Raw genomic sequence first — 16105 nt, forward strand, 5'->3', positions numbered from 1 at the left:
ATTTGTTTCATAACTTGTTCAAATGGTTTTCAGCTTAAATTACCCTCTGTTATATTACAATGCAGTGCAAAACCGATTACTGCATTGGTCTAGATCAGGGGTCGGCAACCCGCGGCTCCGGAGCCGCATGTGGCTTTTTCATCCCTTCGCTGCGGCTCCCTCGGACTTTGAATTTTTTTTCTTTTTCTACCATATGCCAAGTAATTCATAAAAATATAGAAGTTTCATCACAAGATTTTGTAATACGAGTTAAAAATTTGTAATTATGGTGATAAATCAAATACTGTCACTTGTTATGCGTCATTATCTATGCGCCAATAAAACCGCCAAAATTACACCAGCTGGCATGACAATTCTCGATTTTTTTACTCCAGGTAGGCAAACTATGGCGAATACTAAGGAAAGAAAAGTGACAGAGAAAAATATAACATTTAATCCTACGTAGGCTGATTCGTTTGCTTTCACTGCTGATGAGACTGGTTCACCAGTTTGCTTAATACGTAATGTGAAATGAACACTTACACACCGTACGCGCCAAATTACAACACACAGAAGAAATGTAGAACATTTGCTGGAGTTAGAATTCAAGTTCGGCGTTTTGTTAAAAGAAGGACTTAATTAAACATGAAGTTGCAATTTTTCTTGAAAGTAACCATAAAAACAACGTAATATTTTCACATTACGTTCAAGTTATTATCAGCTATTTCATTGTTCTTTGAAAAAGTGTAATTTTGTTTTCTCAGCAGTTAAATCTTTATAGTATAATGGTTTAACATTCAATATTATTACATGCCACACTTTTATTACATGCCACACTTTTTCGTTTTATGGTGTAAACGCATTAAAAGCTAAATAAAAACGATACACATAATATTTATTTTTCAATTTAAAAATAAATATCATCTTTGTCTCTCACTGCGTTCCTTCCTGCGAAAAACGGGTCCAAATAATTTTTTGAGTGGAAAAGGTTGCTGACCCCTGATTTAGATTAAAATACCTGGAAATCATTTAACGCTTTAGTCTCAGGTGTATTGATGATAGCCACAGCAAACCAATGTCAAGGTGAGGCAGTTGCATTTGTTTGTATTATTCTTATTCCATGCAAATCAATAAAGCAAGTAATTAAATTTGCATACATATCTTTATAAAAATATGTAAAATTATAGAACTGTAAAACGATATGAGAAAGTGCAGCGCGACAGCTTTGCAGGTAACAGGCAAGCGCATTGTGTCCCACAATGATACTATACTTTGTTCCTTAACAGTCCTTTAGACAGTGTTGTAGCAAACAGTAGCAAACAGCCAGACTAGCGATGGCACAGAAGGGACTTTGTCCTGCCTTTGATGATGATTGTTAAAGAAAAATAGGAAATATAAGTAAAGACTACCACAAAACTATTAATTTTGAACATAATCGTATGGGCTCACCTTCTACATGTAGGTAAAGCCTGTATTAAAAATAAGTCAAGAAGATTTGATGCGCACAAAATTGATTACAGCCAACAGCAGAGCCAACAACAGATTTGAGTCCGTAAACGGTGTCTTTATAAGCTTTCTGCTTCCACCTTCTCAAATGAACCGTCGCTGTCAGAGGAACTCTCAGCCTCCACTGACCGGTCTACTGGACGGTCTACTGGCTGGTCCAATGATTGGTTCTTTGGCTCGTCCACCGATTGGTCCTTTGGCTCGTCCACCGATTGGTCCTTTGGCTCATCCACCGATCGGTCCACTGGCTCGTCCACCGATTGGTCCACTGGCTCGTCCACCGATTGGTCCGCCAGATGATCCACCAACTGGTCCGCTGGCTGATCTACTGTCAGCTTCTGTTCCACCTCGGCAGGTTCACCACTTTGAGTTTTAGTTGGAGAAGATGGCTCCTGTTTGAGTGGTGGACTAGACTCCATGACTTGAGGAGTTCCATCGAGTTCAGTTATTTTGTCAGACTCACTTTGGTCAGGTATACCTTGTTGGCCAGTCTGCAAAAAGTCAAACAGTAGAACAAATGATAAATAAACATGCTTATACGAAGCTGTCATGTCACTCCTAGAGACTGACAGTCGATTTTAAGATGAATACATCAGGTTTTATATGACAACATAGATTATAGCAATAGCTGAAAATCTGCAGCTACTTTAATTGCTCTGAAATAAAAGGAATAAAATCCGAACAACCTTGTAAACAAATCCATGTTTCTTAGCAACACAATATTAATGATCAGGTGATAAAGCCAAAGTGCGAGGGAAGGGAAGCAAGTGACCAAACCTGATCATGCTGGGACTCGAGAGCTTTGGGGGTGTAGAAATCTCTTTGACTGCTGAGAGGTGCCATGAAGTGTATGTTCCCTCCGAAGTACACTTCCATATAGGGGTGTGCTTCCAGTCCAAAATTCTGCAATATCAAGTTTGCCAATTTCGCTGTCTATTGTTACAGATCTGCAATACCTTCACAAATTATTTAGTAAGGGTCAATATGACGCTTTTTCTACTCAATTTTCAGTTTAAAATGAAAAGCTAATGGAATTATCCCAGTTCACATGAGAAGCTGTGTGTTTACTTGACTCTTGACCTCTCTCGCTTAAATGTATGACAAATCACTGATTATTTGATTGGACTTCAACAGAACAGAAATTGGGAGAGTCTATAGTTTCACTGAATGCCCATGGGCACAAGGAGACAGGAATAACTAATCAAATGCATAGTCTGTGTGTTTGATGTTAGGCGAAGACTTTAATTTTTATATACATATATGCAGCTTTCCAGTCAGTTGGACTCTAAAGGCAATGAATTGGTAGTAAACAAATAAAACTCACCCTATTAGAATGAATTATTGTAACAGAAACTGTAACCAACAAGCTAAATGACAGCGAGTCCATTAATAAGAATATTTCTGTATACATCTCGCAAACAGAAAGATCCAACTGATAGCAACTAACTCTGCAAGTTTACTTCAGGGCGTTACTTTTGTCCCCACTACTGAAATAAGGTGACAACATTGAATCATAAGTCCTTCTCACTACTGAAATAAGGTGACAACTTTGAATCATAGGTCCCTCCCACTACTGAAATAAGGTAGCCATATTGAGTCATAGGTGGTGAACCTCAAGTATGTCTCCAACTCCTACAACTTCTCAACAATCCTCTTTAATCAACGAGTCAAACAATGTCCACTAATAAATGCCTAAAATCACGATCACCTCTCCTTGTTAAGAAATGATGAGTCCATAAAAATAACCTCATGAAGACTAAACGATCTTCATCCTGACAGAAGAAAATTAATGAATTTCCATGCTTAAAAATTGGTTCTTTCTGGAATCCATAATTCAGGTACAAAAACTAGCTTATTCATGACTAATTTTACGCAAAAAAGATCCTAGAAAAGGTCATTTTAGATTTGCCTCCCTTTGTTTGCCCTTTAGCAATGATACATTAAAATGCTGACAGTTAAGCATATTATGTAGCGAATATACAATATTTCATATGTGCAAAAATTACAAAATGGGAATATTTTTTATATTTCTAATGCAGTTATAAGTGCAAAAGTCTACATGTTAACGTTTGAATTGAATAAAAAAAAAACATATTAAACTTTGCTGACTTCGCACCTACTGCAATGGCAATATAATATTGCTTGATGGTGATTACACGATATCTGACGAATCAGAAAGAAATACACTCTGCTGAAAAAGGTTAACACACTAATTTTAAACAGTTGTAACCTGCCAGGACAGTGGACACTACCAGTACTTATCACAGAACATGTATAGTCGCTCATCACAATAAAGTAAAAAACATAGTGTTCTAATTGAAATAGTCGAGCCTCTAATCAGACGAGTTTCAGAACATTGAATTAAAAACTATTAGATAAAATCTATTCTTGATATTATAAGTTATTATGACTTCGTCAGCTTTTCTCTACCTTAAATCGTGTGACTCAACAATGAATTGCGTTTAAACTGTCCCTGAACTGCTAATACCAAATCCAACAAAGTTTCATCGTGATTACAGCAGGTACGAATTTGTTTGAATTGGAACCAATTTAAAAAACCCACACAATGCAAAATATATTTTTAAACTACATGTTCAAAGCACTACTTGTTTTCCATGATACAATCAATATTTGTTTTCTTTGTGGCATATTAGGTATAACTATTTGCTATAACTTTATAAATAAGTTAGAATTTGCAATATAAATTTTTCGAACTCCAGCAACAACAATTCATTTGCCACTAACTTTTGCCACTAATGAAACGAATCATACTCTGACAGAATGAGTCTTGCGTGAAATCTACCGCAACTTCCTGTCACAGCGAAAAAGTGAGAGCCAAGACACATTTTTTGAGCAAACTTTTAAACTTTTTCACATTTAAAAACTTTATACAAGTAATTGCTTTCAACGAATGGAAATGAGTCCATATTAAAATAGAACTCAGTTTTGTGACGGATTTGAATGTGACTGCTCAAAATATGTTTTCTGAAAATTTATACAAAATTACAAATAATCTCTTTGTGTTTATTTTCAAAAAGCAGACTGGCTACTATTGGAAGCATTCATGATCTTTCAGGTGCACTGATGCATTGTATGAGCAGTGATGTGCAATGATGTGTATGTCTAAGATCAAGGCACATTGAACAATGTATAGCAACAACATAAGCAAGAATAAAATACAGTGGTGTGCATAAACTTGGAATCACATTGTTTTGTTCACTCTATATCGAATGGATCTTCCATTTGCTTTCTATTTTCCCGCCAATTATGATGCCATGCCAGATATTATATATCAATCTGATCAGCAGAAGGTGTGCTTTCAAACAATGCATTGATTGATTTAACACAATCATTTCTGAGTGATTTATATTAATCCTATTAAACAGATTAGCAATTTTATCTGGTCTTGTACATAATCTGGTTATAACAGGTTAGCACAAACCTTCCCAGCTGAGAAAGTTTACTGCTTGTCAAATTTCAAAGAAAGTGAAATATCCTAAATCCCATCATGATGGCATTTCAGTTATGCAATTTGCTGACTGTTGCATATCTAAAGCAGGACACTTGAAGTCTTATTCATTCTCAGTTTAACTTTGAACTCAGTTTGACTTTGAACTTTACCATGCCTAAAGTGTTATCTACAGAGAGAAGAGCCATCATTCTGCACCTTCACAAACAGCAAAAGACCCAAAGACAGATAGCTGCGGAAGTTGGTTGTTCTCAGAAGGCAGTCTACACAGCAATCAAGACTTGGACCTCCAATGGCAGTCTTAAACCCACCTACTCTGCTGGACGACCCAAGAAGACGACTATCCGTGAAGATCGGTACCTGGTACGAAGATCCCTCGCTGACAGACATCTGAACAGTACTCAACTTTGTAAGGAGATTAAGGACAACAGAGATATTGAGATTCACCCCAGTACAGTGCGAAGAAGACTGCTTGCAAATGGTTTTAAAGGCTGCAAAGCAAGGCGCAAGCCCTTAGTTTCTGAGAAACAGCGAAAGCGTCGTCTAGAGTGGGCTAAAGATAAACGGTTCTGGACAACAGCCCAATGGCAAAGGGTCTTGTTCAGTGATGAGTCAACATTTACCATCCAAAACCACTCTGGAAATTGTTATGTGAGGAGACGACCTGGAGAGGAGTACAGCCCGGCTTGTACGCTACCAACCATCAAGCACCCTACTGGAGTCATGGTATGGGGTTGCATGACAGCTTTTGGTGTGAGAAGACTCTCCATTTGTGAAGGCATAATGAATGGAGACAAATACATCAAGACCATGGAAGATGTCATGCTTCCAAGTGCTCGGAGCCTGTTCACCAGCAACGACCAACCCTGGTACTACCAGGATGACAATGCACCCTGCCACTGCGCCAAGAGAGTCAAGGAGTGGATGACCAGAAGTAATGTGAGGGTAATTGACTGGCCAGCACAAAGCCCTGACCTGAATCCCATTGAAAATCTTTGGCAGCGTATTGGTGTGATAGTCAGCAAAGATAAACCAAAGACAAAACGGGAGCTCATAGAGAAGATTATTCATGCTTGGCATCACATCATCACTCCTGAAGAGCTCAGAAAGTTGGTAAACAGCATGCCTTGACGGTGTCAGAGGGTGATCAAAAACAAGGGCTGGCCAATAAAATACTAATGCTCAGCTCAAGACACCTTACCAGTCCTTCTGAAGACCAAAAATAACCCAACGGCCCTTTTCAGGGCCACCAATTTGTATAAAAGAGTTTGTTTGTATCCTATTTTATCAATTTTCACTAACAACATTCATAGCCTGCAATAAGTCTGCCTTTCGGTAGATCCACCCCAGCGATAAAAATCTGAGAATATTTTCGAATATTTGGCATCATCTTGTTCTTCAGAATTTCCCCTTTCAAATGATATATATATTGATGGGGTTGAGGCACTTAACTCCAAAGAATTTCTTAGACAACAGCATATAAACATACATATTTGAAGATTTAACTGGTGATTCCAAGTTTATGCACACCACTGTATATGCTTACCTCGACATAAGCCATGACTGCTGGATAGACACGACGAACTGCGATAAATATAGATATCATGGTTGTGTATGGAAAGATGCAATTAACACTGGCGGAGACTCTCGGGAGGGCCATAAACTTGTATTTCTCTTTTTCATATGCCAAACGAATGACGGGGTCGACTTCTTCATCATCTTCTGCAAGAATTGCTCCAACGGCCCACCTAAGTTTATCCTCTGGTACCTAGGTGAATGGACCAGCATGGCTACAACTACTAGTCTTAAAGTCTATAATAAAACTTGCAGGTTTTCAAAATGACTAGCGAAACAAGTTTACACTACAAGATGACACCTTGTATTTGAACCTTTTGTGAAATTAGTGAGTTATTTGTAACAATTTTTTCAATTTTTGTATTGTTTGAATATCATAAAACCTCTAATTGAGGCCACCTCTATTTGAACGCCACCATAAGAGAAGGGTTGAAGAATAGAGCGCCGCCCTCTATTTGAATAATAGCAAGAGATCAGCAAAAAAAGTGTCCATAAAATTGTACCAATAATGACTCAGTTACATCAATAACAATTAATGCCTTTTACACTTTCATGGAAGCATGATGGTTAGAAGTTAAAAAACTGGCACAACCAAAATAATGGGTGTGTTTGAAAATTGTGAGTGACAACAAAATTGATTTCTTTTACCTGGTGTAAAACAGTGTAGGCTCATTCTTATCCTGTAGTTATAGAGGATGAGAATGAGCTATCATGATTCAACTTTGATTAAGTCATTAGAAATATTATATTATTTATCTAATTTTTTAAAATTTAAATGTTCACATTGTTTAGATAACATATATATTATGTTAAACAGTCGTTTCAAAATGTAAAATCACTCACAGGGTTGCCTAAAGCAAATTTGACTTTACTGTGAATTTTATGTGGCTAGACATAATGACAGTTAAAGTACAACTTTCCTTGACAGTATTTCACTTGTTATGATGCCATGGCATCTAAAAAAAAGTGGATTAGAATTGATTCAGCCGCCTCCATGCAACCAATATTGTAAAAAAGGTCAGTCTCCTGCTACATGCTCGAGAAAATTAGAAGATAATATAAAAAGTCTTTGTCTTTTCACTGAGAGGCTGTGCTCAATAAGTATGCAGTGGAGTGAGTTAGTGCGCAGAGGTAACCATAGTTTTAACATTGTTTAGCAAAGCTGCAAACGTCTGCATAACTGGTGCGCCAATGAGTGCACACACGTTATGAGTGTTTTGTGCACTTGCAAAAGGGCTGGTTCCTTTAAGACGTTTCAGAGTTGGTTTTAAATATTGTACATATATCAATGAGCTGTAATCTCCATCGTCAAGCAGACGAAAATTGGCTTTAAGTTGACAGTTATCAAACCAAACAATAAACTTGCTAAAAATTCAATTACTCCATTTAGTTTATTCTGGATGACAGAACTAGCTTTTTTCACCGAATACAAGAGACATGAAGATGGGTAAGAGCTTGTAATGGGTAATGGCTGTAATATTTTGCTAGACCCATTGTATTTCCAAGTACCTTCAATTGATAAGATTAATAAAAAAGGAGAAACTTTTTACCAAATCATTCAAATACCGACATAATGAAATTTTACATAGGCGGGTTTATGATGAGTAAAAACGGATTTAATTTAATTAGACTATTTCAATGCTTTAGTTTTTTGAACAAATCGACTTTTAATAATTTGTAAAAAACCAAGAAACTATGATATGAAATTTAACTGAAATCTTTGTAAAGCACTGCCAGTACGCATGCTCTATTATCAGAAACCAAGCAAAATGCTAACATACTGACTTTTTCATCTTTTACTTTTAACTACTCGCTATTCATAACGCAGTTTGCGTAATACCTTTCGTTTTTAAAGATATTGCAATGATAACAAAATTATACACGACTACATACCTTAATAGGGTCATCGTAATAAAATCCAATCTGCTTCAGATTAGGCGCTATGCTAGTACTCTCTGAAAAGTTGCTTCCAACGTTTTTGTACGCACCACTACCATCTTTGTATGCAATATAAGCTTTACCGATTGGAGGAGCACCAGTCTTTACATCAACAGAAGCAAATAAGCCCGAATATATAAGTAGCAGAAAAAGTGTTAGTAATAGTAGTACCACCCCACCAATAAGTAACATCAAATCATTCATGATTGAAGAACTTGAAATTTAATCACATTCGTAAAATCGAAAACATAGCCTTTTTGTTAAGATACAACGTATAGCGCTAGCGCTGCAGCGGTAGAAACATATTTTGTAAATCGAAGGCTATGATGTGTGAGGTGAAGGTCTTATCTCGATGATCTCTTCACTAGAGTTAAGAAATTTGCAGTAAAATTTTGTTGGGGAATTTTCGATATCCAAAGATCCTTTACCGAAGAAGAAAGTTGCTCAATTTCCTCGACCGATTTAATTAATCAAGGTAGAATGAGTTACTGCCTGTTACATGTTTTATTTTTCTTCTCGTTTGCTAACAGCTTGGTTAACGTACCTACATTTTGCCACAAGTTATCAGATTGTTAGATAAGCCGTGCCTGTAACATCAACCCATAGATAACCCGGTACACTAGCTTTTATTGACTTTTAGTCATATAAGCCAAAGAGTAGGCCTATACCATTTGTGTAAATTGCTTTAGCAAGTAGTCTTGGTAACAATATCCTGGCTAGTTAAAAGTGTAATTTATAAACGTAATCTCTGCGAAATTGATTTTATAATCAGCAAAACATTAACATTAGTGTGTAGCGTATAGTCTATAAAGTAATGCTCATGAATGACTAACTCTGAATGCTATGTTATGTAACATTATGCATTTTATTTTTGTTAGATAAGCCAAGATGGTTAGATTATTCAATGTGCAGTCCACAATCTAATTACAGGTTGTAATTAGGCTTTGGTTATATTTCTTTTAGCTGTGCTTGTATTTTGCGCACTATCATGTTTTAATAAACTATATTAACATAATCTGGTATCATTCAAATGATATCTTCGAGTATCAGTGTTTACACGTATTCTGCCTGAGTCTATGGGAAATCTGAGGTTGATAGAACATAGCTAAATAATTTTATGGGAAGACGAACAGAGATTTTAAATAGCTGGTTTAGCTTCTATTGCTAATTAGAAACTCATCAAGATTTAGCATCTTAAACTAGCAAATAATCAATTCATTCTCTTTTCAATGTGTATGTTAGCAATGATATACAGCCCAAATTAACTAACCCAAAAGCCCAATTAACTAACATCAATGATATACAGCCTTGGGGCTGTATATCATTGATGTTAGTTAATTGGGGCTATATGTTTAATGTTTTATACCAAATCTGAACCAGCCTAAAGTGGCATATTATTATGGTCTAAACATGTGATGGTCTGCCAGTAATTGCATCATAAAGTGCGTGTAAATCTGTTGATTGAACATGACATCTAGAATGTTGGATTTACTATGTCGTTGAAATGGTGCTTCTATAGTTTATATAGGTAATATGTGTTCAACCACCTTTACCGAATTCTGAAACATTTACAAATTACACAGATATGCTACTTATTCAGGTCCTTCTTATTTCTTTTGCCAGATTGACAAATAAAATAAACATGCTTTGCATACAACTCACCTATTGACAAAATATTAGCCATAATTTTTAAATTTGGAGCTTCTGCTTACAGCTTGTGGCAAACAGCAAACATTTGTGCTAATTCAATCAGTTAAAAGGTGAGCAATTTTCTGCCAACGAACCAGTTTTTTACTCTTTTACTCTGTGCCTTTTGGTTAGTCTCCATAAGATTAGCGTAAGGATGCAGCTTAGCAACTGGAACTTTGATATGTAGTAGAGCAAAGACAGCAAACAGTTTAGACTCACCATCTTTTAGCAGCTGAAATGTTAAGTTTATTCTTGCTGATTGCAGGCTGTCCTCAATTGTCAGATAGAAATGAAAGAAGTTGAAGAAATTAAACCAAAATCAAAACTCTACACTCAAATCTGGGCATTCACTAAATTCATCACAGTCTTGGGCTCTGTATGGCTTTTAGGCTATTATGGTTTGAGTGTGGCTTGGGTTGGTGTCATATCGGTCTTTCTCTACATTTGGATGTTTGAAAATCATGAGTTTAAGCTCAACTTCAGACATAACCAGGTAAACTTATTGTTCTGAGTCAATTCGCTGCCTCTCACCAGTCTTTCTCTTACTGATCAGCATCAATCTGCTCAATGTTTAAAACTTTTTTCGTTTGTTTAATCTTCCAACCTTTTTAATGTGTTTTTATATTCATATTAACAATTTGACACATGATTTCATAATTTCTAACAAATTATTTTTTTTATCTATTGGAAAGTGCTTACCAATTACTAACATACAGCATCTGGTAATGTTTTATATTGATTGTCCAGTCTCTTAATTAGTATGTGCCATGTACTTGCAGGGAGTGATTGGAGTCAGTTCAGAGAAAGTGTCTTGGCTCAGCAAAGTAAGCTTATTGAACTCAGCTCAGTCTGCGGCTTGTTAAAAACCTCTTTTCTCAAGACTTCATATATTTTAGGTAGAAATAGATCAATTCTAACAAATAGATTTGTTTTGCAGCTATTTGTGCAGCTTTGGCCTCACAGCAAAGAGAATGTTGAAGTTTTTATGAGGAATCAACTGCAGAGCAGCATCCGTAAAACCCTACCTACTAGTCTCCAGTCCTTTATATTCACAACCATCAACCTTGGGGCTGAGGTACAGTCACTCTTTTATTCAGTTACTATTGTTTTAATACCAGTTTATTTCTTTCGCACATGCTTTATGTGTAAGTGTTCAAAGTGGGTTCAAAAAGCCTCTACTACCTCCACTGCGTTTTCACATGCCACCAAGAGAATTCTAATAAATTTGCCAAATTATATTTACTCAGAACCTTATTGTACGTCTAGCCAGCTCCACCATGTTTATCTTTTTTTCAAAGGTATCTGAAAATCATAATGACGTTGTGATCCTCTTGCCTTGATGGGCAGTATTCTTTTGTTCTGATGAACAGTATCCTGTTGTCTTGATGGGCAGTATCCTCTTGTTCTGATGGGCAGTATCCTCTTGTCCTGATAGGCAGTATCCTCTTGTCCTGATGGGCAGTGTTCTCTTGTCCTGATGGGCAGTGTCCTCTTGTCCTGATAGGCAGTGTTCTCTTGTATTGGTGAGCTGTGTCTTCTTGTTTTGATGGACACAGTTATCTCACGTGCCTATTCTTTAATATATTAATCATGTTCAGTTATGCTCTCTCACTCTATGAGGGTTATGCTCTCTTGCTCTCTCACTTATCTCTTCATTTTTTATTGCTTTAAATATTTTTCTATTTTAAACCTAATCAAAGGTTTATCTCCTTCAACTGAGAATACAAGGCGAATTCATCTGACATAGAATATGCAGACGAATAGGATTCACATTATACCATTATATTACGAATTTGCATACGTTTGAAATTACCATCACTTGTCTCCACCTGAATGATCAATTGTAACATTGACATAAACATGGTAGAATACAGAACTATTAAGAATACATAAACATATGAATGTGCCTTCGACAAAATGGTATGCATACAAATTCTTTGGTAAGATACTTGAGTCATAATATGATAACGAAACAAGATTCAACTGATCCATGGTTGAGGAAAGGATCGCTTATCTACTTTTGATAGCATTCATTTTGAGGGCACGAGTATATTGATTCTGCTGTGTTGATGACCTTTATGGCGATTGCTTGCTTTCATTTCTGCAGTGACAGTTACATGTATTTATTTTTATTTCCTTTTTCTTCTAATTTTCCTTCTCCGCTTGTACTGGTTTCTTCTGTTTTGAGTTCAATATGTCATATACAGTCTTTAAATATTCATGATGGCAGAGTTTGCCATATAGAGTTGGCACTATTCATTTTTTCTAAATATCAACTCTTATGGCTGTTGAGAGCTATAGTCATCACATGATATTGATTAAACGTGTTTTGATGAGTCATCTCATGCGTTTCTTGTTGGTAAAGGTGCCAGAGATACTAGGAGTGGAAGTGAAAGAAAGTGATGAGAAATACATTATATTGGACTTTGAATTGCTGTAAGTTGTTTACTACTAACATTGCGGCAAGCCATGCTACAGCAGTCTTCGTTGAATTGCGATGGCCATACGTTGAGCCCTTGCAGGTCTAGTAAGGACACAGAGTTCTCACTAATAGCCCAAGCGTAATGTAGATATTTGCTGCTAAATGAGGCATCACATTTACAAATAGATTGACCAATGAGAATTGGCCTCAGTAGTGTGAAGCCGATAACATCATTGCTGTGTTTTCCATTACCTTCACTGAAACTGTACTGTCAGCATATTTATTAACTAATAAAGGTAATTAACAATATATGACAGCAATAATGGCTGTGCATCTATTTACATTGCTGTATTTCTGCTCAATAAGAAAGCTTTACTCATCAAGGGTGAAGAGAGTCAAGTACAAAAATATTTGTGGTTTATATCGTGAATCAAACTAACAAGATCATTTTTCACCAGATTTAATTACTTGATGAATTATTTAAAGGGTTTCATAATTAGTTTCAATTTACACTAGTGACCTTCATATAAATGTTACAAGTGAGATTATCTTGGTTCATATATACATAATTAATTGTATGAAGCGTTGCTGCCGTCGTTGTCTATAAAAAAATCTAAAATGAAACCAGCTTGAGCTGGAAATGATTAAAATTTAATTGAAATTATGATCTTTAAAATTATTTTAGCTAATAACATGTGTAAACCAGGATATTTTTTTTGGCAGGATGCATCGAAAATGCATTGTCCATGCGTCGTCACCAAGATCTTGGCTATCCAAACAATGCATTTCATCAGCGTTTGTAGCCAAGTCGTTATAGGTAGAATAGTGATGCCGCCTTCTAATGAGCTAAATTCTTACAGGTACAATAGTGATGCTCAAATAGGACTATCCATTGGCAAGCTGGACAGCTCTATTGAAGATGTTCAGGTAAGTTAACTCTATTGAACAGATACACATCGCAAGCTTTTCTGAATTTGAGATGTAGAATGGGATTGTTGTGGTGTTTGATTTTTCCTAATGTCTAAAGCGACAACTGAGGAGTAGAGCTTCACAATATGGCGATTTAATTGTTGTGTGCCGACGGAAGGTAGACGATTTTAAAATCAAAACCATTTAAAGATTTATCGCCAATCGTTTAAACGGTATAATCGTCTAATGCCATTTTATTTTACACCTGACGATTTTCAGTGTGGGCGATACTGGAGCTAAAACATATGAGCCTTCTAGTCTTGTAATATGCTCATTCCTTGGTCGTTAACTCACACGGCATTCATGAAATAAATGTTTCCAATTGTAATGAACACAAACAATTTCTAAGTTAAAATATACAAATAAATTTAATGAAAATGCACAAGTTTTTTTACTTAATAATAATATCGCAATTCGTATATAAATAGATTCACGATATATCGTGAATCGATATTGCAAGTTTGCAAAATTGAATGGTTTGATGGTTTGGGAAACTGTGAAGCTTCACTGAAGAGAAGCATTCGTTGTTCACAAACGAGTGGTCACATGAGTGCGAACTAAACTGCAGAAGATCACTCTGTTCCAGTTATTTCTTGTTTGGTTGGGAAAAGATTTCATTTGTGTCATTTGGTTTTCCCTGGCATGTAAGCAAGAGAATTATGAATGTCGATCTACTGATGGTTTCACTTACTGCTTCACCTGTACTACCACTAAGGGATAGTCACATGAAAACCTTATTAAAGCGTTTGACATCGGAAGCTTACGTTGAAAAAAAAACAGTCAAAGTAACGGTCAAAAAGCTCAAAAGCTTGCAATTGATCTGCTTCGGTCGTGTTATATTTGGTTTGACAAAGTCTAACGGAAGCTCGCATTTGATGGAACAGCATACCATTAGCGAATGCGATATTCACGTTTTTCTCACGGTTGTAAAGCAGTAAACAACAAAATAAGCTTATCATCATCCGTGATCTGCCTGCTTACAAACTGTATAGAGATCAAATAATGTGAATGAAATCCCTTGACAATAAAAGCAGAAATAGCTGGAACGATGTTAATTTCTAGAGTTTGGTTCAGACTTGGGTGGCGGCTTGTTAAAAACTTCCGTTGCAGCTGAGATTTGTGCACTTGTGTACCTCTACTTTGGTTTTCGTTTCACCACAGTTGTAGAGTATGCGTTCCCGATGCCAGGCGGGCACCTAATAGTAAGGTGTGCGCTTTCCCTCTTTTTAAGCACAGTGGTATCCATTCAGTAGGCTGTCATTATTCATATTGTTCTACAGTGTGAACAACATAGCTTAGATTCTACAAACATCCATGTTGCAGTATTCTGTACTTATTTTGTTATACAAGTCTCTTGGTTTCATCAATTAGATGTTTGTTGTACATTGTGTGGTGCCATTTGTGAGAGAAATTAGAGCGGTTGATAGTTGATATTTGTTCAGTCTTTGTGAACAAATACCAGAGTATGATCTGCTGTGCTGTTGAGCAAGAAGGTAATGTATGAGACCATCGTGTCAGCATTTGAATAGACCCCACACACAGGCCAAAGTCAAGTTAGATGTTTTCAACTACATTTGGTCTCACCATTGCACTTGAACATATTATGTAAAATGATTCCTACTCTGCAGTGTACAACAATAGCAGGCTCACAAGGAAAAGCAGCTTTGGGTTATCTGTTGACCAATATCCTCCATTCAGCCAATCACCGGGAGTCTTTGCCTGTCGGTAGTTTGGTTCCTTCAGCATGGCATTGAACACAGGTACTCCGCAAAGGGCTTGTGTATGGCATCAATTGCCAGAAGGAACCTGCTACACTCGCAGCAATAGCTGGCCATATTTGCTTACTTAGTCATTCCTATTGTCCTCACCTCCTCCCCGCTGTGTTGTATAGGTACACGGCACTTTGCGAGTCGTTCTTACAGAGCTCAATACCTCATGGCCTTTCTTTGGCAAGATGAATATCAGCTTTGTCTCAACACCCACTCTCTCATTCCGCTTGTCCAAGGCCGCTAGTATATTCAACATTGCTGGCTTCAGGTAGGTGCAAGTCACTGTAAGTACCCTCTCTCTCTCTCTCCCTTCATCTTTGCAGCTCTGCGCTCCCTCTCTCCCTGCAGCTTTGCACTCCTCACTCTTTGGTCATACCATTCTTTCTTTTTAGCACTAACAGTGCTATACTGCCATCTTGTAGTCCCTCTTCCATCAGTGCTGCACTGCCGTATTGTACTCCTTCTTCCACCAGTGCTATACTGCCATCTTGTACTCCCTCTGCTACCAGTGCTGTACTGCCATATTGTACTCCTTCTTCCACCAGTGCTGTACTGCCATCTTGTACTCTTTCTTCCACCAGTGCTATACTGCCATCTTGTACTCCTTCCACCAGTGCTATACTGCCATCTTGTACTCCTTTTTCCACCAGTGCTGTACTGCCATATTGTACTCCCTCTGCTACCAGTGCTATACTGCCATATTGTATTCCTTCCACCAGTGCTATACTGCCCTCTTGTACTCCTTCTTCTACCAGTGCTGTACTGCCATATTGTACTCCTTCCACCAGT

General features: G+C 37.0%; 2 protein-coding genes across 4 annotated transcripts in view; one reads left to right on the top strand and one right to left on the bottom strand.

Annotated features, from left to right (window-relative positions):
- Nucleotides 1–1066: 1066 nt before the first annotated feature.
- Nucleotides 1067–8707, bottom strand: LOC137390160 (testis-expressed protein 264-like). The gene is made up of 4 exons (XM_068076440.1): nucleotides 8423–8707; nucleotides 6501–6722; nucleotides 2263–2388; nucleotides 1067–1976 (listed from the first exon to the last, which is right to left on the bottom strand). Exons 1-4 carry the CDS (start codon nucleotides 8669–8671, stop codon nucleotides 1545–1547), a joined length of 1029 nt encoding a protein of 342 aa, XP_067932541.1. The 5' UTR covers nucleotides 8672–8707; the 3' UTR covers nucleotides 1067–1544.
- Nucleotides 8708–8838: 131 nt separating this feature from the next.
- Nucleotides 8839–16105, top strand: part of LOC137391025 (extended synaptotagmin-2-like) — a 37697-nt gene continuing 30430 nt past the window's right edge. For all 3 annotated transcript variants that reach the window (XM_068077362.1, XM_068077365.1, XM_068077364.1), the window contains exons 1-7: nucleotides 8839–8942; nucleotides 10422–10649; nucleotides 10936–10980; nucleotides 11094–11231; nucleotides 12522–12592; nucleotides 13439–13505; nucleotides 15439–15584. In XM_068077362.1, coding sequence (XP_067933463.1) covers nucleotides 10446–10649; nucleotides 10936–10980; nucleotides 11094–11231; nucleotides 12522–12592; nucleotides 13439–13505; nucleotides 15439–15584 — 671 coding nt within the window. In that variant the 5' untranslated portion in view covers nucleotides 8839–8942; nucleotides 10422–10445. The remainder of the gene's footprint in view (nucleotides 8943–10421; nucleotides 10650–10935; nucleotides 10981–11093; nucleotides 11232–12521; nucleotides 12593–13438; nucleotides 13506–15438; nucleotides 15585–16105) is intronic.

The sequence above is a fragment of the Watersipora subatra genome, chromosome 3, assembly GCF_963576615.1.
Source record: "Watersipora subatra chromosome 3, tzWatSuba1.1, whole genome shotgun sequence".
Lineage (NCBI taxonomy): Eukaryota > Metazoa > Bryozoa > Gymnolaemata > Cheilostomatida > Watersiporidae > Watersipora > Watersipora subatra.

Excerpts from the sequence above, each read along its gene's own strand:
- LOC137390160 (XM_068076440.1), bottom strand. The coding sequence starts at position 8,671 with ATGAATGATTTGATGTTACTTATTGGTGGGGTGGTACTACTATTACTA. Across the intron at positions 6,723-8,422 it reads ATTACGATGACCCTATTAAG|GTACCAGAGGATAAACTTAG; the intron begins GTATGTAGTCGT and ends CCATTCACCTAG. Across the intron at positions 2,389-6,500 it reads CAGTCATGGCTTATGTCGAG|AATTTTGGACTGGAAGCACA; the intron begins GTAAGCATATAC and ends TTGATATTGCAG.